General features: G+C 41.1%; 1 protein-coding gene across 1 annotated transcript in view; it reads right to left on the bottom strand.

The window, feature by feature from the left end:
- Nucleotides 1-5,806: 5,806 nt before the first annotated feature.
- TACR3 (tachykinin receptor 3) overlaps nucleotides 5,807-24,122 on the bottom strand; it is a gene marked incomplete at its 5' end in the record, with an annotated part of 62,502 nt that continues 44,186 nt past the window's right edge. Inside the window, 2 exons of the mRNA XM_084627127.1 lie at nucleotides 5,807-6,328; nucleotides 7,646-7,842. Of these exons, the coding sequence (XP_084483253.1) occupies nucleotides 6,013-6,328; nucleotides 7,646-7,842 (513 nt within the window). The 3' untranslated portion in view covers nucleotides 5,807-6,012. The remainder of the gene's footprint in view (nucleotides 6,329-7,645; nucleotides 7,843-24,122) is intronic.

Raw genomic sequence — 24,122 nt, forward strand, 5'->3', positions numbered from 1 at the left:
TAACCTCAAACTCCCTTGCTTCAATTTAAGCCTATTACTTCTTGTCCTGTCCTCAGGGGCTAGGGAGACAAATTTATTGCCCTACTCTTTATAACAAATGTTTATGTACTTAAAAGACTGTTATGTCCCCTCTCAGTGTTCTCTTCTCCAGACCAAAAAAAATGGGTTTGTTTACAACTTTTCCTGTAGGCCATGTTTTCTAGACCTATACTAATTTTTTGTTGCTCTCCTCTGGACTTTGTCCAATATGTCCACTTCTTTCCCAAAGTGTGGCGACCTGAACTGTACACAGTGCTCCAGTTGAGGCTTTATCAGTGCCGAGTAGAGTGGAAGAATTACTATTTGTATCTTGCTAATACATACCATAAAAGGAAAAATGCCAACATCATTTTGGGAACAGTTTTACATTGTTGACTCATTGAGTTTGTGATCCACTGTCACTCCCAAATTATTTTTCTGAAGTATTCCTTCCAAGGCAGTCATTTCCCATTTTGCACTTGTGCAACTGATTATTCCTTCCTAAGGGAGAACTTTGCATTTGTCCTTTATTGAATTTTATCCTGTTTATTTCAGACCATTTCTCTGGTTTGTCATGATCATTTTAAATTCTAATCCTGTCCTCCTAAGCACTTGCAACCCCTCCCAGCTTGGTATCACCCACAAAATTTATAAGTGTACACTCTATGCCATTATCCAACCCATTTATGAAAATATTGAATAGAACTAGACCCAGGACAGGTCCCTGTGGGACCCCACTTAATATGCTCTTCCAGCTTGATTGTGAACCATTGATAACTACTCGGAGTACGGTTTTCCAACTAGTTGTGCACCCCCCTTCTAGTTGGTTCATCTTGGCTATATTTCCCTAGTTTGTTTATGAGAAGATCATGTGAGACTGTATCAAAAACTTTACTAAAGTCAAGATATACCACATCTACTGCTTGTCCCAACCACAAGGCTTATTTACCACATTCTCTGTCTTCAGGATCATTTACATTGTTCTTGCTATCATCAGCATTTGAAAAGTGTATATAGAGTAGGAGGAAACCTGGCACATTTCTGACGTTGGATTGTCACAAGCCACTTCTAAAATTCTACATCCGTCTTTTTTAAGCTTAAAATAAGAGAGGGAAAAACAAAATAAGCTCACCCCAGTCACACAGTTTAAAGTATACAACATATATTCATATACTGATTTTTATTAATACAATGCCTATTTTTGTAAGAGCCACACTTTAAAAAAGACAGTTTATTCAACAACCATACATTTTCTATACATAACTTCCTTATAGACAGAAATTGTACATGAACAACGAGAAAGACTTTACAATACACACATATAATATACAAGCACAAAGTTACTATGCTCAGCTTTTTGTAGCCAGTCTGAACTCCCCCAGCTGAGTTGTGTTAGTATATCTTCATACTTGTGTGGATTTAGAACCTTAAATCAGGACATTTGAGGCAAAAAATGAAAATGGACATTTTGTGTGCATCACATTACATATACTGAACTAGGAGAAGGGTGGGGTTTTTTTTGTTTGTTTGTTTTTAAATTTTGCTGAAAAACAGGGCCTGTTCATAAATACAGGGACTTGGCATGTATGAGCAGTGACTTAAGGTCTGGTCCAGAAATCAGTGGGACTTTTTCCTTTGATGTCAATGGGCTTTGGATCCTGCCCTTGCTGAGAAGGGCATATGTGACACTGGAATTGCAAGTTACTATATTTTTATAATTTTCTAATATAAAAGAGTAATGGTTTCTTTAAATGACTTCTGCATTCACCTTTGGAGTGAAGTTCTTGAGGTTAATGCAAAAGATGTCTTAATAGGGGGTCACAATAATGCAAAATGTCTCCATCTTGTACACATTTCTGCCCCGCACACTACAGCTCTGAGTTGGCTTGTTTTGTGTGACCGAGTCAAGGCTCATTGTTGACTCATTTAGTTTGTGATCCACTATAACTCCCAAATTCTTTTTTCTGCAGTAGTCCTTCCAAGGCCATCATTTCCCATTTTGTATTCACGTTACCTAGTTTCTCGTCTGTCACAAAAGACTCTGGCTGGTGATGTGACAAAATGGGTCACAAATTCATGAAAGCAAACCTATATTGCAGTATGCACATTTTTATGCATCTTCAAATATGATTTCACTCAAACATTGTTGCCGCTCTGCCAAACAAAGCCATTTAAACATATTGAGATTTTTATAAAGTCAGCTCTCATATCCTAGACATTTTACAAAATTTTAATATTCATTGCACAAATTCTAACCATTGCCCTAAAATACCCCAAATCAATCTCCCATGTCCAGCTTTACCCACCCATAAGATCACCCTTTCCCCTAATGCCTGCAGAAAGAGAGAGGCATTGCAGTGTGCCTGGAAAGTTAATAAATGTCCAGAGCTGTGGCAATTCTAGGATTTGGTAAAAGATCTGTTTATAGAGCAACAGGAACTCTATCAGCAGGAATTGTTCATTTAAAGAGAGATTGTGAGAGAATTAGATGCATTTTAGAAATGAATTTTACTTTTTAAATCCTGAATTTCTAGTGTATATGAATACCTGGCAGAAGCTGAGCACATATCAAACATCTGTAGCATGTTTTGCTCCTAAAGAACCTCTGAGCCAGATTCTTATCTCAATTATTCCGGTTTAAATCCTGAATAACACCACTGCAATCAGTGTAGTTATCCTAGACCTCAGTGGAGTAACTGAGATCAGAATTTGGCCTTCTATTCTTAAGGGATAGTTTGGTGATGGGTTTTCTTCCGTTGCGGAAATTGTCACCTTTTTATCCTAGGAAAAATGGCACAAATATTTTTTTCATTGTTTTGTTTATCTGTTTTAGGTAACAGAAAACATTACAGCATGGCATAGTGACCTTTCTGCTTTGAATTTTTTCTTCTTTATTTGTGTATATTAGTTAAAAATCTCTAGGAGAAATCTTGACCCCACTGAAATCAATGCCAAAGCTTCCATTGACTTCCGTGGAGCCAGGACTTCTCCCTTAGCTAGCAGAACAGTGAGCTATAGTACATTCACCTAAGCTAATCCAAAAAATACACCTCAGAAAGATATTTGTTGTTACTGCCACATCTGAGATGACGATTCTGGTTAAACTCAGTAGCAATATTCTCATTTTAATGAAATATCATATAATGTATTCTATTAAGAAGCTGATGGTTCCATTATAATCTTTTTTAAAGACGTTTTCAGCTGTAGACTTTTCCTGACATTTACAATTTATCTTGTACAATTACACAATTGAAAACAAATAGTATTTTTTTAAAGTTACCAAACATACTTGTACAAATAAAAAATATATAAAGTACACCTATTCATGTTTATAAACAAACTCCAAAGTTTCCTGACGTGTAATATCCATTGTGTCCTTTCTCTGAATTATTGTATTCTGCTTCAGCATAAGATTTTATTTATTCTTAATCATACTTCTGTGTCACAAAACCCTTTAGTCTTTTATTAAAAAAACTTTTGGTCTTGCGTGATAGAAGTGCTGTATGATTAAAAATAGATACTATGTATATTATAGAAAAGATTCTGTATATTATAGAAAAGAACTGTATTTGTTCCAGTTCACCCCAGATGTGTATTAGGTGGATATGGATCTAAACTCTGTCACACACTAATACTTCTGGACTATACAACCATTCTTGTTAAAGAAAAATGGGAAAATTCTGATATTAAAACCATTAAGGGGTTATGTTGGTGGTTAAGTGTGTTGATAATGTGGCAGTTAGCCTGAACAGTGATAATACTGGATTCTCTAATGATTTCCTAACATGCTGTTGTCTCATTCACCTTGTCTAAGTATCAGAAGTTTTAGAAATTTCCCTTGCTGCCCAGTGACAATAGGAGTGCCACGTTAAAGATTCAGGATTGGCAAATTTATGGTCTGATCTCCAAGGTTCAGAGTGTCTCTTAAATGGTGCTGAGTGCCCTCAACCCCTGTTGGGCAAAATCCTGAAACTTTTACTCAGTTCTTATTCAAGCAATTAGACTTTGCAGTCTTCAGTGGCAGTTTGCCTGACTAAGGACAGGGTAAAAACTGGATACAGATTTCAAAATTTGGCCCAGTGACTTCAGTGGAAAATGAGGGTGAACAGAAGCTCTCAAGAGGTGCTCAGCTCCTTGGGCTTCTACCACAGTAGGTAATTATTAAAAAGAATACTTTTTAATCTAATATAAAATATAGGATGCTTAGATTTTTGTTTCATATTCACAAACAAGCTTCCAAAAATGTGATCACAAGATTTCTACATGCACCCATAAGAATGCACATTATTGAAGGAAATGTATATTTGGAAAACTATGGTCTATGAGGACAAATTTCAAAACACTGGGATCTTGTTTTTTGCCTCTACAATTTGCAGGTGCAAGTGGCTGGAGGCTCCCTGTACAAAATTTGTTAGTACAATCTAACTGGAGCTATCAGGTATTTAGACATTGAAATGATTTATTCTATTTTTTGGGTGCAGAAAGAGAGCCCCAATAAAGGCTGGATTCCAAAGTAAGCCCTTAGAGTTCAATGAACAGCACTGCAATTCTCTGAAGCACCATGGAGATCTTGATGATGGATATTTTTTTCATATGCCATAAACCTCACACACTCATCTCAAATGACTGTTGGAATCACGTTCCCAGTGTAAAGAGCCCTACCCAAATGGATTAGGATTAAGCTACCATTCATCCGTGACTCAGGCTTTAATCTGGAGTTCAAGTTTTGAGTTTGGAGTCAATTATGTCAAAATCCTGTGAACTGTTTTTAGGACAAAATGATGGAAAAAACTGGCAAGATGACATGATCTCAAAGGAGTTCTCTTTTATCTTGAATCAAAATATAATACGTTGGGTTAAAATCTTGCAAGAAAAAGCTGCTTGTGTGAGAGAATGGCCATATCTGAACCTGCACTGAAATACATCCTTTATAGTTTGGGATTCAACCCAAACCAAAACTGAGTTTGTATCTGGGGACAGAGCAAGCAAACTATTTATTACAATCACTGTTTTGCTTTTGCAGGAAAACAGATATCTGACCATAAGCTTCAGTTGTCTGAATTTAATTATGTATACTAGTTGGCCGACAGTCAAAATGAATACAAATGCAGTTATGTATTTTTATGTCTGTCTAGTAAGGCATTATTTTAGCAGTGCCTTACTGAGGAAGTGGCTCTTCCTACTTCAGCAGGTGAGCACTGATCCATGTTTAACAAAGATCTCTTGATACAGACTATGTTTTGTGACCTTCACTTTGAGGTTGCAGTCTGGTGTGGCTACTGAAAGACACTGCAACTGTGGGTCAAGTAAGTCCTACTTGCAGCACACAGGGTGGTTGGTATTCCTGCATGTGCAGGGGCCAGAACAAAGCCTATGAACCACTTAAGCCCTATTTGGGGTTTGAGTTAGTCTTAAGTGTATTTAAGTGGCGCACAGAGCTGAATCCCATCCACCTTGACTTCAATAGGATCACCCACATGAGTTTGTGTAACAGCAGACTGGATTTGGAACTTATCAGGACTTGATACAAAAGGAATTTTTAACCCAATCTTATGTAACTTTCCTCCTGTAGAATTCACAAATAATATAAAAATTCAGTACAGTTTGAACTATAGTTATTTTGAAGCTGCCTGGTTACATTTCAGTCAGTAAAACTTAAATATCAGCAAGTCAGCTATAGGTCTGCATTTGATCCTAATACAGGAGCAAGAGTTTTATGTTGTATTGTTTTAAATAATTCTTACAAACATTTCTATGTACAAGATGCCACTGTGTTTTTCCTACTCATGTAAACAGACGTCTTATAGTTCCTCTTTTTTTCCAAAGTACAAACGTAAGCAGGGCCAGTAAGTCGTATGGTATTTACAACCAGGTTCATCGACTGAATCTTGACTGCCATCCTGTAGCTTGGATATGGTTCTAAGATAGAATAGCATTGTCTCTTTCATGTACAATACTGCTCTTTTCACACTCATCACAAATTTACCCAGCGCCTTAAGAATACTCATCCACTGATGTATAGGGTGAGCTGATAAAACTCGAGGTTGTAGAGGTGGTTTTGGAATTCCTGCGTGAACAGCCATTAAAGCTTGTGTCCCGCGAAGCAGCTCTTTTCTTACGGGTGGACTTGGAATGATCTCCATCATTGGGGTCAAACACTACTGTTGTGCTAGACTCCATTCTGGATACCGTGTACAAGCTACTTTGTCTGGTGGGATGAAACCTGGCTGCCTTGAGCTCCAGCTCATCATAGCTGGACACCTCAATAAATGGGCACCAACGGAATGCTCTCTTGAAACCGGCTCGGAATCTGAAAGGAAAGATACTTCTTTGAAAGCATTCATAGGCAATGCGTAGGGGGTCATGCAGGGTGAAGTGCTCCTCCCCCACATATTTCTGCTCAGCCTTCCAGTGGAGAGGGAGAGGGGTTCTGTACTTCTACTGCACCTGCCCCCTGGCACCTGTTCCTGGCAGCCAGGTCTGGGCAGGGCGCAGAAGGGAAGGGACAGAGTCATGTCTCATGCTGGCTGAGTGTGGCCACTCCAGGTCACTGCCTCTGTGCAGCGCAGCAGCTGCCTGAGAGACAGCCTGGCTGGAAGGTGGCAGCTGCCTGCCTCCTCTGCTACCCACCCGGGTTTCTGGCTTGCTCAGCTCCTGTCCCTGGTAGCCTGACCTGGGCGGGAGTGGAGGGGGTAGGCTGCTGCCTCCCTAGCCAGGTTCTCTCTCAAGCTCTTGATGGCTTTAATTCAGTAATACTAATGGAATCACTGAAAAATTAGCAGGTATCAGCTGTGAAGAGGTGTAATGGCACATATTCTGAATAGTATTTATTTAGACCCTGATCCTGCAATCTGATCCAGGCAAGGTGACTCATGCCCATAAAGAGTCCCTTAAACAGTCGTGGCCTGATTTTTCAAAAGGGTAAGCACCCACAAATCCCAGGGAAGTCAACTGCAAATGCAGCCCCCTTGAAAATAATATCCTAGGAGTGTATGTGACTTTTTTCCCCCCAGTATCTCCAACTACATATGCTTCAGTACTGAGTAATAAGGCTATGAACATTCATTTTATCATCCGATTCAGACTGCAATGTATAATAAAAATATTGTGATGTGATCAATAATACTACAATAAAAGCTTTATTTTACATTGCATTCTGACCCCCACCTCGTAAAGTCATGCTATACATATCTTTGGAGTAATGATTAGTTAGTGGTGTATGCCGCAATCTATATGTTTGCTAACAGCAAAGCAACCTTAATTTACATTTGGTGTATTTTAAACAATTAGGGCCTGGTTCTGCAAGCCCTGACAAGTGCAACTTCCATTGATGTTCTTACGTGTTCTGCATGTGGAACGTGGCAGGCGGACTAAGCCCCCCCTCCACCTCAAGGCTAAATTTTGCTCTTACATTTGTCAATGCCACAAGTGTTTATTGGAAGAATAGTATTAGCATGGAACAGAAACCTGAAGGAGGCTTTTACCTCACATGAGATATATATATATTTTTTCTCTCATTGGGAATCTTTACTAATGAAGTGAAAATTACTCTGTCTCTTTCACATTCAAATCATTTATATTCTGGCTAAGCTCTCACACACCCAATAGTTTCATAATTCTCTCTTACCTCTTATTAAGGCAGCAGTAGATAATGGGATTGTACATTGTGGAGCTCATGGCTAGCCAAAAGCTGGCTAGGTAGATTTGCTGAATATATTTCCACCGATTTAAGTGTTGGTAGATCCCAGTAACTATGAAATAAATGTGGTAGGGCAACCAGCAGATTGCAAATGTCAGCACAACGACAATCATCATTTTTACCACCTGAAAGAAGGAAGCAATAAGGCCATTTTATAATATATGTTATCTTGCGTCGCACCTAGTACAAAGGTGTCCACATCACAAGCACCACTGTGGCTAGCACCAATTGGACCTCTTCTTGATCATCTCCCTATTAAAGTTAGTGAAGTTGTAGCAGGGATGAACATTTTTTAACACCATTTTTGTTTTTAATCTGAATTTCCTGTGTCTCCATTTTTCTCTGGAGAACAGCATCCTCCTCAATAATTGAACTTGGTACCAAAAATTGAAAAAAAATTAGTGACTGAAGCTTGGACTTGTTCAATATTATCATTTCCCTAGGTCATTAGCCATAGACTACGGTTATCCTATTTTCCATTTAGCTGCCCCTGCATGGCCTTTATTGCCCCAAAGTCCGTTGTAGAGAAGAGACTCCTCTCTAACTGCTAAACAACTATATCCCTAGGTCCTTGATGGGAGTTGAGTGATCAGTGACCCTCAGGGAATGCCCACCAGAAGCAATCTCCATTCTTAATTTAGTTTCAGATGGCGTACATCCAGAAGTATGACAGGCTGGTGATCTTCATCATCTTCCCTGGTTTTGTGTGGCATCACAGTCCCCAAATCACAATAAAAGACAAATGAAGAGAAGCTTTGGCCAGTGTGAAAGGCAAGGAGAGAAAGTCTTGCAAGACAGAGGAAGTAAGCATTAAACAAAAGTGTTTCTAGCTGCCATCTTGCCCGCTTCAGCTACAGATATTGCTAGACCAGTCATTCTCAACACACAATGTCAGAAATAAGCATGGTAGATTTTATTTTGTGTGTATAAAATGAAAACTAGCCTGATTAGACTTATACTGTACATCTGTTGGCCATGTATATGTATGCATGTTACAAGCAGAACTGGTATTACCACCTATATTTAGGGTTGCCTGTCACTTCCCATTATAAAAACCCTGTTTCCAGTTGCTTTCAACTTTTTGCCAAACTTTAAGCACAAGAGCTGAAATTTTCCATGTCAAGTATCTCTCTCATGCTGTTTTTTTTTTTTTTTTTTTTTTTAAAGCTTTAGCTAAACCTGTTCAACCTTAATCTGGCCCTGTGGTACATATGGATGATGGTACAGATTGTAATTACATGAATACATGCTCATGTTTTTCACACACAAATTACTTTTCATTAAATTTCTGCTACCAGATTCAGTGGGCTAATAGAAATACTGTGTTTGAAACAATCATAGTTCAGACTGGGTTATATTTCACTCTTTTTTTTTTTTGTGGACATACTTTCCAGCTGTTCATCGGTGATGAAACTACTCCTGCAACTATAAATTGTACTGCTAGAAGACTTGGTGCATACTTGCACCATATGTTAGCATTGAATCCCCTGATTTTCAGAAGGGCCTCCAGTTTTGCATCCACATTTTTGTGCAGGTTAGGAACTGTTATCATTTTGAACTTGCAGGCATATTTCATAGCACTTAAATGTTTAATTACTTGTAACCAAAATTAGTCAGCTGAAAACCGGATACAACAAATATTTTAATAAAATTACCCTGGAAAATACTTACCAGTGGAACAAAATAGGTGGAAAATAGGAGGCTGCTAATGAAAATCAGACCCCAATTCTTTATAGTCTAAAAAGTCAGTTTAGCATGTTATGCAAACAATCCATCTATACAGTGCTTGAGAAACTGAAGCAGCAGAGCCTTTCAGTAATGTATTTGGTTTAAACTGGCTGCACACTGATTCTCATACCCTGGAGCTGCAGGAATTGCTACAACAGTAACATTACAGGTTACCAATTCTGGCATCACTAAAATGTGTTAGCCCCACAATTTCCAGAGAAAGTAGCCTTTCTCTTTCTAACACCTAAGCTGTTACAAAAGCAGGTTAATGTGTAGACACTTAAAGGGCAAGTCAAGCCACTCTAGAGGAGTTGCTGATTTAAAAGATCGTCTGAAGGTCTCCCGAAGAAACACAAATAAGCCAGTGAATGCAGGGTCAGCTTAACCTGTTGCTGTCTCTGCCTTGAGTTTGGTATATGAAAATTTTGCACAAGCACTGTGGCAGGGGAGAAATTATTGAAGTGAATTGCTTAGATGGCTGTACTGGACTTGTACAAAATTGACTTGTTTAGATGGCTAACATTCTTTCTGTTTAGTCTGCTACAGTGAAGTTGCGCACCACAGGAAAGTCAGGCAATGAAGCACATCACAATGTGATTGTATGGAGCTTTCTTGGTGTAATGATTTCAGATGCACAAATTTGTTCTTAATGAAAAACAAAACTACTATGATAGAGGTCTATAAAATCATAACTGATGTGGAGAAAGTAAATAAGGAAGTGTTCTTTACTCCTTCTCATAACACAAGAACAAGGGGCCACCAAATGAAATTAATAGCAAGTTTAAAACAAACAAAAAAGGAAGTATTTTTTTTCGCACAGTCAACCTGTAGAACTCCTTGCCAGTGGATGTTGTGAAGGTCAAGACAATAACAGGATTAAAAAAAGAACTAGATAAATTCATGGAGGATAGGTCCATCAATAGCTATTAGCCAGGATGGGCAGGGATGGTGTTCTTAGCTTCTGTTTTCCAGAAGCTGGGAATGGGTGACAGGGGATGGATCACTTGATGATTACCTGTTCTGTTCATTCCCTCTGGGGCACCTGGCATTGGCCACTGTCAAAAGACAGGGTACTGGTCTAGATGGACCTTTGGTCTGACCCAGTAGGGCCATTCTTATGTTCTACTTGAATGTGATAAGGCATAGCTCAGTGGTTTGAAGCATTGGCCTGCTAAACCCAGGGTTTTGAGTTCAATCCTTGAGGGGGCCATTTAGGGATCTGGGGCAAAAATTGGGGATTGGTCCGGCTTTGGGCAAGGGGTGGGTTGGACTAGATGACCTTCTGAGGTCCCTTCCAACCCTGATATTCTATGATAAAAAAACAAATGTAATCCACTGTAACTCATTATGTGAATCCATTCAGTCCTCTTGCTCTATCCAAATACTATTAGATGTAAGTGTTTCTCTCCTTAACAGTAACTGGTAGCTAACAAATAGGATCTACATTCATTGTTTATAAATACAAAATTTTGTATCACTTTGACTCAGTTTAATGAAAAGTCCTGAAAAGAAGAAACTCTGGCACAAGCTCCAGCAAAGAGTTAAGCTACAGCACAAGAAGGAGATGAAACGGTACTTGTACCAAATTTCTCCCAATCTCCAGATTATACCTACACTAGAAATTTTAGCAAAAAAACCCCTTCTGGTGTTATTGCTCATTCAGCTCCGGAGAAGAAAGCATCTTAATAATTTTGTTATTTGAATTGTATAGAGTGCATCTAGCAATACAGAAATCAGTTTATTTTCTTTTTTTAATATGTATGTTTTGCTCTTTTTTCATATACTGCCATTTTCAGCTGCTTTTTTCCTTTGTTCCATGTTGTGTTACATTCATTAATGAACGATTGCCATTTGTGCAGATGGAAAAGATTTTTATGAAGCAAGCAAGCCAGGGAAGTACATGACTTTTCATTTCTACATAATCTCTTGACCAGACCCTCAACCCTATTCTAGCTGCTATGTGCTGTCCTGCCACCATAAATCACTAAGAAACCAGTGGGTCCAGCTACTGGTGGCTTCCACCACTGTAGACTCCTAGCTGTTGAAACAGTCCCTGGGCTGGAGGGCAGTCGGGTATGCTTTGAGCAATCATGAGGTTGTGAGTAGAGCTGGTAGGAAAATGTTTTTTGTTTTTTTTTTTCCTCATGAAAAATGTTGATTTTTTCCCCCCCATTTTTCTCAAAAATTTCTGCTGAAAAATTTCCACATTTTGGTGAAACATCAAAACCTGAAAACCTTTCAATTTTGGGGTGTTTGGTTGGTTTTTTTTTGGATGAAGTTTCCAATTTGTCTGCAGAAAGCAGACACTATCAGTGAAAAATTCTCTTTAGTTGAAAACCCAGTTTTACATTGAAAAACAGTTCAACCAGCCTTAGCTGCAAGCCATGTTTACTTTACCTCCCTCAGCTGCTCTGACTGTATCTCCACCACACCTGAGTATCTAACTCTTTAACTCTTGTGAGACATCTGCATAAAGACAATGTGAATAATGCAGGATTTCCTATAAAGAAATTTTCCACATTTGTTATATTATTTAGGGCTGATCTTGCAGATCCTCATGTAGGAACAGGATTTTATAATTGTACTATAAGAATAGAGGTACTACTGTATGTCTTGATTTCATTTTACCAGCCACCCCATTTGAATAGCAGAAAGGAATTACTCTCTGGGACATTGGTAGAAATGCATCTGACAGACTGCCAGTGTCTGTACTGATGTTAAGGCAGGGACAGACCAGAACAATCCTTATGACTGATTCTGGTCACCCTTTTGTTTTAGGATAAGTTATAATGTCTACTATGGTTTCCTATATGTATTATAAATTAAGCACTCTAATTAAATATACATTTCTTTGTTTTAAGGTTTAGTAAGTAAGAGACAGGATCTTGTATTGTGTCTATGTTAAGGAGATTCAAAATAAACTGACACTGTTTGTATTCTCAAAGGTCTCTGTAAAAGACTGTTTGTGTGAATGAGGAATATATGCATCAGGAAAAGATAAGGTGTGAAGGCCATTGTTATAGCCAGATGGTCAAGGAAGAAGGAGTGAAGAGACTTAAGGACACCAGAGAATCATCAACGCGCATCCATAATGAAGGAAGGGCAGATTGACAACCCTGAGGTGAAAGCTGGTACCCCTAAAGACAGGACAATTGATTAAATCAGAACCAGGACAGGATAACCCTCTTGGAGGTGTATTGGAATGCTTACGTCAAAAGATACACCAATTAAGAAGTAACTGGTCACAGACTGACACAGCAAAATCCATAGACTTCAACAGAGAAAAGACTATGAGAACAGGGTGCTTGGCTGTGGGACTTTGGGTTTGTCTTGCCACACTCCAGGAGTATCAGATCACAACCGACAGAGCCCTGCTCCCCTCTGCAACCAATCTGGCTGGCCACTAGATTGATCCAGACTCTGGACTGGTAACTATAAACATCAACTGGCAGGTGTGTGTGTGTGTGTGAGACTGAAAAGCATATGCTAACTGTTGTATTCTCAATAAATGCGGCGTGCTGCCTTCTCCTCTATAAAGATCCCGTGTGCTTCTTATAAGTATAACACTCAGTCAGGAGAGTAATCCTTACTCATGCAAGGAGTCCCGTTGGATTACTCTCATGAGTGCAGCCTTACAGGACCGTCCCTGTCTGATGAATCAAATAAAGATTTTATTTAAGGGCAATCCTCGACTATTTATACAGATTTCTCACTCAACATGGAGATTATATAAAAATGAGTTAGATTGTGTACTTTGCAGCCTTGCTTACTTCTTAAATCCTTTCCTCACACAAGTTGCAATTTCTCATTAATCAGCGGTGTGCAACACAGCAAAGGAAAGAGTCAGCTGAAATGTAGTATATCAAAAAGAACAAAATATGCTTATCTAGTGTGGGCAAGGGTACTTATGGGAGTGAGACTTTGCAGGATCCCCTGCCTTGTGAAATATTTGATGCTATTTTAAAAATGAATGGGAACTAAAGGATTCTGCTAAATTCACAAAGAACAGCAGCGATGTTTGGTTTGTTGTATTATTATTATTTATTATTTTTATTTTGCACACATGGGAAGGGTTAGCCCAGGATGGCTAGACAAATTAGTCTGGCTGATTCAGATGTAACATACGGCATGGCTACACTATAAACTTAAGTCGACCATATGTTAGGTCGACTTATAGCCAGTGCAGGAATTATGTGGTGGTTCATGTTCACACTGCCCTTCTGTCTGTGGTGCGCATCCTCACCAGGGAGAGCTTCCACCTATTTAAGAGAGACATTGTGAGGGGCTGAGAGCCAGGGCTGCTCTCAGTTCTTTTTTCAGCTCCCTGCTGGGAGCCCGGCTGGCCCCTGGCCTCCTCAGTTCTCCGTTGTGAATGGGGCAGCCACGTTTGGGCTTCTTGGTTCCCTGCTTCCCACCCAGAAAGGGACAGGTGCCTGGACACTGGGTGCGGATCTCCCTGCTGGGAACCCGGCTGCTACCCCAGGCTCTCGGCTCCCCATTCCCCACTGGGAGCTTGGCTACCACCCTGGGCTTCTCAGCTCTCTGCACTTTGCTGAGCTATTCAGTATACTTCGAACAAGATTCTTAGGCAGGTCAAAATCCTCCTCTCCAAACTGCACTGCATCATTTTATTGCCTTTTTGTTGCAAACCTGATCCTATTGTTTCTACGAGGTGAATGGGATGGGATTCTGATCTCATTTGCACCATACTGTGAAACTTCATCAGCTTCAGTGGAGTTACAAAGATGGAAGTAAGAATCAGGCCCAGTTATTAAAGACCATATCTCTGTAAGTATATCTTCATTTATCCATTCATGGATTGTTTAGCTAGAATAAAGTGATAAAATTGCAACATGCATCTTAAGGTTTGTAAGTAAGTGGATACTTTAAAGTAAAACTAAATCAAGTGTGGCTTTGCTTTTGATTTTTGCCTTGTTATAGCTATATATTAGAACCTTCTCATTGTTACTGATATTTTTCCCATGATGATTTTCTGAAAGATGAAACCTGTACCATTTAAGATATTAAGAGACTATAAATTTTGATGTCCTATCTCCCTATATAATAGACAGTTTTCGCTCTTGAAGTACTATAGTATACTTAGCAATCAACCTTTCTTTTGTTTCATCTTTACACTTAACAACCCAGAAGGAAAATTCTTTTGTAATCTGATAAAGTGTATTATTAATGAGATTTCTCATACCCAGAGAAGGTTAAAAAGAACCTCTGTTACAAAGTGATGAGACTTTTGTCTTTGGTTATGAAAACCAAAAGGTATGTGTCCTGCATGTTCCCTAAATCAAAGAATCATAGCACTTAGATGGAAAACACCTACTAGATCATCAAATCAATTCTCCTTGAAGGGAAGAAATTAATCCACTCTAGAAATGTTGCCACATTTTTAATTATGCTTGATTTTGCCATTTTAGTTTCTTTTACCATTGCAAACCCTACCCAAAGACAAATTGCTAACTGTACACAATAGCCTGCATTCTTTAATATTTCTCTCTCTCTCTCTCTCTCTCTCTCTCTCTCACACACACACACACACACACACACACACAGAGAGAGAGACAGGAGTACTTTTAGTGACAGCTGGTTGGTACCGATGACTATATTAAGTTCTTGGAGTATTATTAAGGCACCAGTAAGTATGTGTTTCTTCCCTTAACTATGTCTCGTTCCATCTTGCTGCCTATCTCTTTTTAGGGATAAGGAGAAGGGAAAATACAGCAGCAAATGCAGATTCTTTTCTCTGTCCTCCTACTGTTGTTCTCATTTCCTTTTTTCACTATCCCTTCCTCTCCTTCCACTTCCTTCCCCTGATTCCCAAGTCATTACCATCAGTGACTTACTCCCAGTGGTTGGTGCCTCTTCTCCCATTTCCCCATTGCTTGCTAACACTTGACTCTTCATACTCCGAACCCTTGGCTTGAACCTTCCATTCTCCTCACTAAGGCTAGATTGTGGCTTTGCCACAGCCCTCAGAAAGGGGCAGCAGTTAGTTGCATTGCTCCAGGGCAGACTGGAAGCCAGACGGTTACTCAGAGAGTCACAGTCTGGTTCCTGGTTCCTTCCTCCCTTCCCCCTCTTTAGGGGGAAATAATCTATCCGCCCTATACCAGGTTACTTCCACTCACATGCTGGCTGAGCTGCCTTGGCAGGCATGTTTGGGGAGTGAAGCCTAGGCTCTGCCCATTCCCCACCTGTGGCTACCATATGCTATGCTCTGGGTAGCAAGCCAAAGAAAAAAGGGGGTGTCATTACACCCCTTTCTGCCATGCACTTTGCAGGTAGGATGGACCACAATCTGACCCGTTTTAGATAATTAGCATTTGAGGCCATAATCATTACTGGTGTAACTCTACTGATGTCAATAGACTTATGCCACAGATGAGATGGTGCTTGAGAAGTCAAACACTGTTGGACATAATAAGGTTTACCATGACTTACTTTCAACACAATCATTCCTTTATTAGTCCACAGGCCACTTAGTGTCGGTTACATCCAAAATATCAATACAAGCCTATACATCCTTATATTCTGTACCCTAGCAACAATACAGTTATAAGTATTGGCTAAAATACCTACAACAGGTTCAGGCCTAGGTGACACCTTCCTATCATGGCGTACTCCAGAGTGGTAAGGAAAAGCTCTGCCGAAGAACCCCTAGAAAACTTTTCTTTTTATACTCTGTAACAAACAAGTGATAGCATTGCTGGTTATTGGGCCTACGCTAAAGTTAGCTGAAGCAGTTTAGGGCTGCATTCTGTTTTTCACCTTATTGAGCGTAGCCTATTTTTACCCAGCTACTGGACTAAGCATTTCTTTTCAAAACAAACTTATATACCTAATTATTTTACTGACCCTGGTACCTAATATACCATGTTTTCTGTATTTCTATTGCTCAGCGCAAACTTTAAATAACACTGGTATTTCCAGGACCACTACAAGTTTAACACAAACAATCCCTCTGTCTCATGATCGCATTCTTTTGGTCACATGGTTTGGGCTAATCAGTCATGCCAAAATCCAAACTCAGTTTAAAATGTATAATTCACTCAGTTAGTGTGGGCCTATATTCCTATAAACACTGAGACTTTTCACATAATTTTCACAAACCTAGTGATTTTGTTAACTTTTTAGTCTATATCAACAATGCTTTCAGGATAATAGTAATGTACTCAGGATGGGAACAGTAAAGAATCACAAGGTTTGAAAGCACAGATAGTCTTTCAATCAGATAAGACAGGTGCCAATTTCCGCACTTCATAAGTTGTTTTGTTCTTCTGATTTATAAGCCACTTTCTGCCAGTTTTTAAAATAGCTATCTCTACATTTTATTTGAATAACCCAAAAATAAAAGTTCGTGATCAATTTTTTTGTTATTTAAATAGGAAACTTAAAAAAGCTAGGATCTTCTTGTAGACTGGTTTCACCATCAGCTATGCAACACTTCTGTTACTTAGTTTCATAAATTTGCAATAATTCTTACAAACTGTGGTCTTTTTTACAAAATCAAAGCCATTTTGACATTTTTAGAAACAGATTTGGCTCCTGGCATTGTTATACTGCACTTCACTGATGTTGCTGGTCCTCTGGAATTAAAGCTGGTGATGTCTGAGTTTTGCCAAAAGAAAATTATCCAGTCTGACTCTTTATGAAATTCTGTTAAATAGAAAATGGACATAGAATTTCCTCCAGTCTTGATAATTTTCTGTTGGATTTAGCTTAAATGTCACAAACTTGGATTAATCCACAATATAAAGAGGGGGATGGGGGAACTCCAAATGGGCCTCCTGGAGTGGCATTGAGTAAGAAAAAAGCAGAAGGAATCATAGAATCATAGAATATCAGGGTTGGAAGGGACCTCAGGAGGTCATCTAGTTCACCCCCTGCTCAAAGCAGGACCAATCCCCAACTAAATCATCCCAGCCAGGGCTTTGTCAAGCAGGACCTTAAAAACTTCTAAGGAAGGAGATTCCACCACCTCCCTAGGTAACACATTCTAGTGTTTCACCACCCTCCTAGTGAAAGTTTTTCCTAATATCCAACCTAAATCTCCCCCACTGAAACTTGAGACCATTACTCCTTGTTCTGTCATCTGCTACCACTGAGAACAGTCTAGATCCATCCTCTTTCGAAGCCCCTTTCAGGTAGTTGAAAGCAGCTATCAAATCCCACCCCCAGCATTCTTCCCTTCCGCACACTAAACAATCCCAGTTCCCTCAGCCTCTCCTCATAAGTCATGTGTTCCAGTCCCCTAATCATTTTTGTTGCCCTCCGCTGGACGTTTTCCAATTTTTCCACATCCTTCTTATAGTGTGGGGCCCAAAACTGGATACAGTACTCCAGATGAGGCCTCACCAATGTCGAATAGAGGGGAATGATCACGTCCCTCGATCTGCTGGCAATGCCCCTACTTATACATCCCAAAATGCCATTGGCCTTCTTGGCAACAAGGGCACACTGTGGACTCATATCCAGCTTCTCATTCACTGTAACCCCTAAGTCCTTTTCTGCAGAACTGCTGCTGAGCCATTCGGTCCCTAGTCTGTAACGGTGCATGGGATTCTTCTGTCCTAAGTGCAGGACTCTGCACTTGTCCTTGTTGAACCTCATCAGAATTCTTTTGGCCCAATCCTCTAATTTGTCTAGGCCCCTCTGTATCCTAACCCTACCCTCCAGTGTATCTGCCTCTCCTCCCAGTTTAGTGTCATCTGCAAACTTGCTGAGGGTGCAATCCACACCATCCTCCAGATCATTTATGAAGATATTGAACAAAACCGGCCCAAGGACCGACCCTTGGGGCACTCCACTTGATACCGGCTGCCAATCAGATATGGAGCCATTGATCACTACCCATTGAGCCCAACAATCTAGCCAACTTTCTATGCACCTTATAGTCCATTCATCCAGCCCATACTTCTTTAACTTGCTGGCAAGAATACTGTGGGAGACCGTGTCAAAAGCTTTGCTAAAGTCAAGGAACAACATGTCCACTGCTTTCCCCTCATCCACAAAGCCAGTTATCTCATCATAGAAGGCAATTAGATTAGTCGGGCATGACTTGCCCTTGGTGAATCCATGCTGACTGTTCCTGATCACTTTCCCCTCCTCTAAGTGTTTCAGAATTGATTCCTTGAGGACCTGCTCCATGATTTTTGCAGGGACTGAGGTGAGGCTGACTGGCCTGTAGTTCCCAGGATCCTCCTCCTTCCCTTTTTTAAAGATGGGCACTACATTAGCCTTTTTCCAGTCGCCCAGGGCTTTCCCCGATCACCATGAGTTTTCAGAGATAATGGCCAATGGCTCTGCAATCACATCCACCAACTTCTTTAGCACTCTCGGATGCAGCGCATCTGGCCCCATGGACTTGTGCTCATCCAGCTTTTCTGAATAGTCCCGAACCACTTCTTTCTCCACAGAGGGCTGGTCACCTCCTCCCCATGCTATGCTGCTCAGTGCAGTAGTCTGGGAGCTGACCTTGTTCGTGAAGACAGAGGCAAAAAAAGCATTGAGTACATTAGCTTTTTCCACATTCTCTGTCACTAGGTTGCCTCCCTCATTCAGTAAGGGGCCCACTCTTTCCTTGACTTTCTTCTTGTTGCTAACATACCTGAAGAAACCCTTCTTGTTACTCTTAACATCTCTTGCTAGCTGCAACTCCAGGTGTGATTTGGCCTTCCTGATTTTACTCCTGCATGCCTAAGCAATATATTTATACTCTTCCCTGGTCATTTGTCCAATCTTCCACTTCTTGTAAGCTTGTAAGCTTCTTTTTTGTGTTTAAAATCAGCAAGGATTTCACTGTTAAGCCAAGCTGGTCGCCTGCCATATTTACTATTCTTTCTACACATCGGAATCAGAAGCTAGAGATGTGAAATATCTATTAGGAAATCTAGTCCATCCCCTGCCAATGCAGGATTGTAGTGTATTGAGGGCTTTTCCTGTTTTTAAATGACTTAAGTGGGAACTGTGCGATGCTCCGCTAAGGTGGCTGCTTCATGATTTAGATCCATTAGACTTGCCTGCCTTTTTACATTAAAAATTAAATAGTAATCTTCTACCACTAAACTTCATATTTAACCCCCGATTATGTGCCAAATGTGTGTCTCTGAGTCAATGAGGGTGCATGGTGTGAAAGTGAATGTAGGATTTGGCTTTGGATTATTATGTCCACCTTCAAGTACTTGAAATAGAAAGTTCAACAGATAAGTTAACTGGATGCAAGAGGCCAAAGCATTCTTCTGCATCACCAAAGAGGAAATCACTTTTACCCAGTTCACAGAATTTATACTTGCTATTTCACAGATGGCAAAAGGTTACTGTTCCTGAGGGGAAAAAGTTACACTTGAATAGGTGTTTCACTCCTTGGCTGAAATTAAATCAGAAATCATTAGAGCAGTGGAAGAAATGCAGAGGCTTTCAGTATAGCCATTTTGGAGGAAAGTGCAGGGTTCATGACCTGGAAGATGGACTTAATTCAACAAAATTGCTCAGATTAAGGAGACCAAGGAGCTCAAAGAGGAGGAATCAGCCTCCAGTTTTATGAGTTACCAGAGCAAATAGTGGGAGAAGACCTTATAGCATTTATCTAATCATACCTAAGTACTAAGTTTTGAATGGCTCAGCAGAGGTGTGCGGGGAGGGAAGAAGACACAAGTTAAGTCCATTTTTTCCCAGTGCACCCATCAAAGCATCATCCATAATTTTGCTACTAGGACAAGGGAGAACTGGAGGGTGAACTCTAGCATTGCTGATAGTGCTAATCAGGTCAGAGGGGTCATGTCTAAGAGTATGTCTACACTGCGATCACAGGCTGTGATCACAGTTTCTGTAGACATTCCCAAGCTAGATTTAATCTAGATCACTGAAGCTGTGACAGCACGGGCTTCAGCACAAGCTAGCCACTCAAGAGACTTGTACAGGCCACGCATAATTCTGTTCTGCCACAGCTTCACTACTTCAGTACCTGAGCCAGCTAGATTAAAGCTAGCTCGGGTGTGTCTAAGGTGTGTCTACACTACGAAATTAGGTCAATTTTATAGAAGTCGATTTTTAGAAACCAATTTTATACAGCTGATTGCGTATGTCCACACTAAGTGCATTAAGTTGGCGGAGTGCTTCCTCACAACCGTGGCTAGCCTCAACTTACAGAGTGGTGCACTGTGGGTAGCTATCCCACAGTTCCCACAGTCTCCACTGCCCATTGGAATTCTGGGTTAAGCTCCCAATGCCTGATGGGGCAAAAACATTGTCGCGGGTGGTTTTGAGTACATGTCATCAGGCCCGTTGCCTCCCACCCTCCGTGAAAGCAATGGCAGACAATGGTTTCATGCCTTCTTTCCCATGCAGACACCATACCACGGCAAGCATGGAGCCTGCTCAGCTCACCGTCACCGTACGTCTCCTGGGTGCTGCTGGGAGATACAGTACTGCATTGCTACACAGCAGCAGCTCCTTGCCTTCGCAGCAGACAGTGCAGTTTCTTGGGTGCTCCTGGCAGACCTCGGTGAGGTTGATCAGGGGCGCCTGGATAGACATGGCTATCCTCCTCTTAGAGCACCAAATGGGAGCCAGAGACTCCAGGTCATTCATAGAATATCAGGGTTGGAAGGGACCTCAGGAGGTCATCTAGTCCAACCCCCTGCTCAAAGCAGGACCAATCTCCAATTTTTCCCCCAGATCCCTAAATGGCCCTTCAGGGATTGAACTCACAACCCTGGGTTTAGCAGGCCAATGCTCAAACCACTGAGCTATCCCTCCCCCATTCTCTTCTTTAAGTTTTGTCTCATGGAGATTCAATCCTGCCTGGAATATCATGCGATCTGGAGGCTTCTGCCTCAGGCTGCTCTCCCAGCCAGCAGCACCATGCGGTCGCACCTACCTCAGCCTACCCCTAGCTCCCATGGCTCAAGAAGCCTGTACAGTAGTAAGGAGCAGTTCAACTATAGGCTGAGCAAATGCAGAATGGTGGTAGAATGTGCCTTTGGATGTTTAAAAGCTCGCTGGCGCTGTTTGCTGACTACATCAGACCTCAGCACAACCAACATTCTCATTGTTGCTGCTTGCTGTGTGCTCCATAATATCTGTGAGAGAAAGGGGGAGATGTTTATGGCAGGGTGGGAAGTTGAGGCAAATCACCTGGCATCCGATTTTGAGCAGCCAGATAGCAGGGTGATTAGAAGAGCACAGAAAGGCATGCTGCGCATCAGAGAGGCTTTGAAAACCAGTTTAATGACTGGCCTGGCTTCGGTGTGACTGTGTGTTTCTCCTTGATGCAAACCCACCCGCTTTGTTGATTTTAATTCCCTGTAAGCCAACCACCCTCCCCCCTTCGAAATAAAGTAACTATTGTTTTGAAACCATGCATTATTTCTTTATTAATTAAAAAAAAAGAGATAATGGACAAGGTAGCCCGGGTCGGGTGAGGGAGGAGGGAAGGACAAGGCCACATTGCTTATTATAGCCACACTAAAAATCAAACTCTTTGAATGACTGCCTTCTATTGCTTGGGCCATCCTCTGGAGTGGAGTGGCTGGGTGCCTGGAGCCTCCCACCCCCGCGTTCTCGGGCGTTTGGGTGAGAAGGCTATGGAATATGGGGAGGAGGGTAGGCAGTTATATAGTGGATGCAGCGGGGGTCTGTGCTCTTGTTGGTTATCCTGCAGCTCCAATAGATGCTTCATCATGTCCATTTGCTCCCCCATTAGCCTCGGCATCGTGTCCTGCCTCCGCTCTTCGTGCTCACTTTATTTTTTCCTGGCCTCTGCCACTGAATGCCTCCATGCATTAAGCTGTGCCCTATCAGTGCGGGAGGACTGCATGAGCTTGGAAAACATGTCATCATGAGAGTGTTTTTTTTCACCTTCTAATCTGCAATAACTTCAGGGACGGAGTTGATAGGGGGAGCATAGAAGCATTTTATGCTCTACGATTCTGGGGGGACTGCATGGTCACCTGTGCTGCTGAGTTCACCACGCTGTCCAAACAGGAAATGAAATTAAAAAGTTCCCAGGGCTTTTCCTGTGTACCTGGCTAGTGCATCGGAGTTCAAAGCGCTGTCCAGAGCGGTCACAGCGGAGCACTCTGGGATAGCTCCCGGAGGCCAATACCATTGATTTGCATCTGCACTAGCCCAAATTCGACCCAGCAAGGTCAATTTTAGCACTACTTCCCTCACCAGGGAGGAGTACAGAAGTCGATTTTAAGAGCCCTTTACATCAACGGAATGGGGTTGGTTGTGTGGACGCATTCATTTTAAAATTGACCTAATGCAGCTAAATTCGACCTAATCCTGTAATGGAGACCAGGGCTAAGTGACCTGCAATCCCATTGCCAAGCCCGGGCAAGAAAGCACAGCAAGAGGGGGAGAACAGCTTATTCACAGTTCAGTCAACTCCCAGTGTCCATTGTAGGCTCATAATAGCTCCTCCTATCATCCCGAGGGTGCATGAGGTGCTTTACTTCCTGCAATGATCCACCGCTATAAAAGCCATAATTTTGGTCTATACTGTTAAAATGACCTTGATCACACTGTTCTTTTCTTTTCTTTTTTTTACGTTTTTGATTTGTTGTTGTGATTCTAAATTTTGTACTCTACCTAGGTTGAAATTCATCCCTGTACAATGGGCTACCACAAGGCCTGTTCTCCACTTAAGCTCTCAGCATTGGACTTCAGTGGGACTTAAAAATGGTGCATGAGCCTTGGGCTGGCCCTTGGCACAGGCAGGCATTTTACCTCTAGAGAACTCTAATGGGCACAAATGGAAATTAAATATGAACGGATAGGTAAATCAATCAATCTAGGACATGCAGGTAAGCAGAAAGCACATTTCAGCTCTAGAAACAGGGCTCTCATCATGCGACCTCTAACAATGGGAAGTATTCCCTTAGAATGAAAAGTAGCCTGCATAGCTTGGTACTCCTGGAAACCTGCAGGCACCATGACTGGGGAGTGGTCATAAAGGCCTTCTTCATTTATTCACTAAATTGAATTAAGTGGCTGCTTTTATAAGAAAGCCCTTTTCCCAGTAAAGTTATACAGTAAGACACCACTTTAGATAATTACTGTGTTTCTTTATCATTTATTATATGAAAATGTCCAGGGGAAAAAAGTGCTAAACATTTAATAGAAGAGCTACTCTTTTTCTGTCCTGATGTGAACAAAACTGTGTTGCCTAGGATAAAGGCAGCACTTGTCTCTAACAGCACTTTTTCAGAATCCATGGCTTAATGCAGCTTGCAAAGTAGTTAGACCTCATCTTTTATTTCTCTCATAATTGTGCATTTGCAAAGGTAGTAACATCTTTTCTTCAAAAAGTTGAAGCAAAGGGGTTCATTACTGCAGAAACAAAACAAAAACACACCCATAAAGCATGTGTTCGGCGTTTCATTTAAATTGAGTTTGAAGTAAATTAATGTCAATGATGTTGGAGTTTTACTTATTGTATTTGAAGTGCTCGGCTTCTTATTCTGATTCAGTAAGGCAGTTGTCTTTTTGGCTCGCGCATCCCCAGGGTGAAGACCGGAAGACCTGCCGCAGGCGTGCTGCAGACAGAAGAAGACCGGAAGACTTACCACAGGTGGGCCCCCGGAGAGGAACACCAGCCGTGGATGTGCAGAGCTGCCGCCGAAGGAAAAAAATGGTGGAGTGCCATCTGACGGCACTCCTG

Source organism: Lepidochelys olivacea (genome assembly GCF_965140295.1).
Source record: "Lepidochelys olivacea isolate rLepOli2 genome assembly, chromosome: 4".
Classification (NCBI taxonomy): Eukaryota; Metazoa; Chordata; order Testudines; family Cheloniidae; genus Lepidochelys; species Lepidochelys olivacea.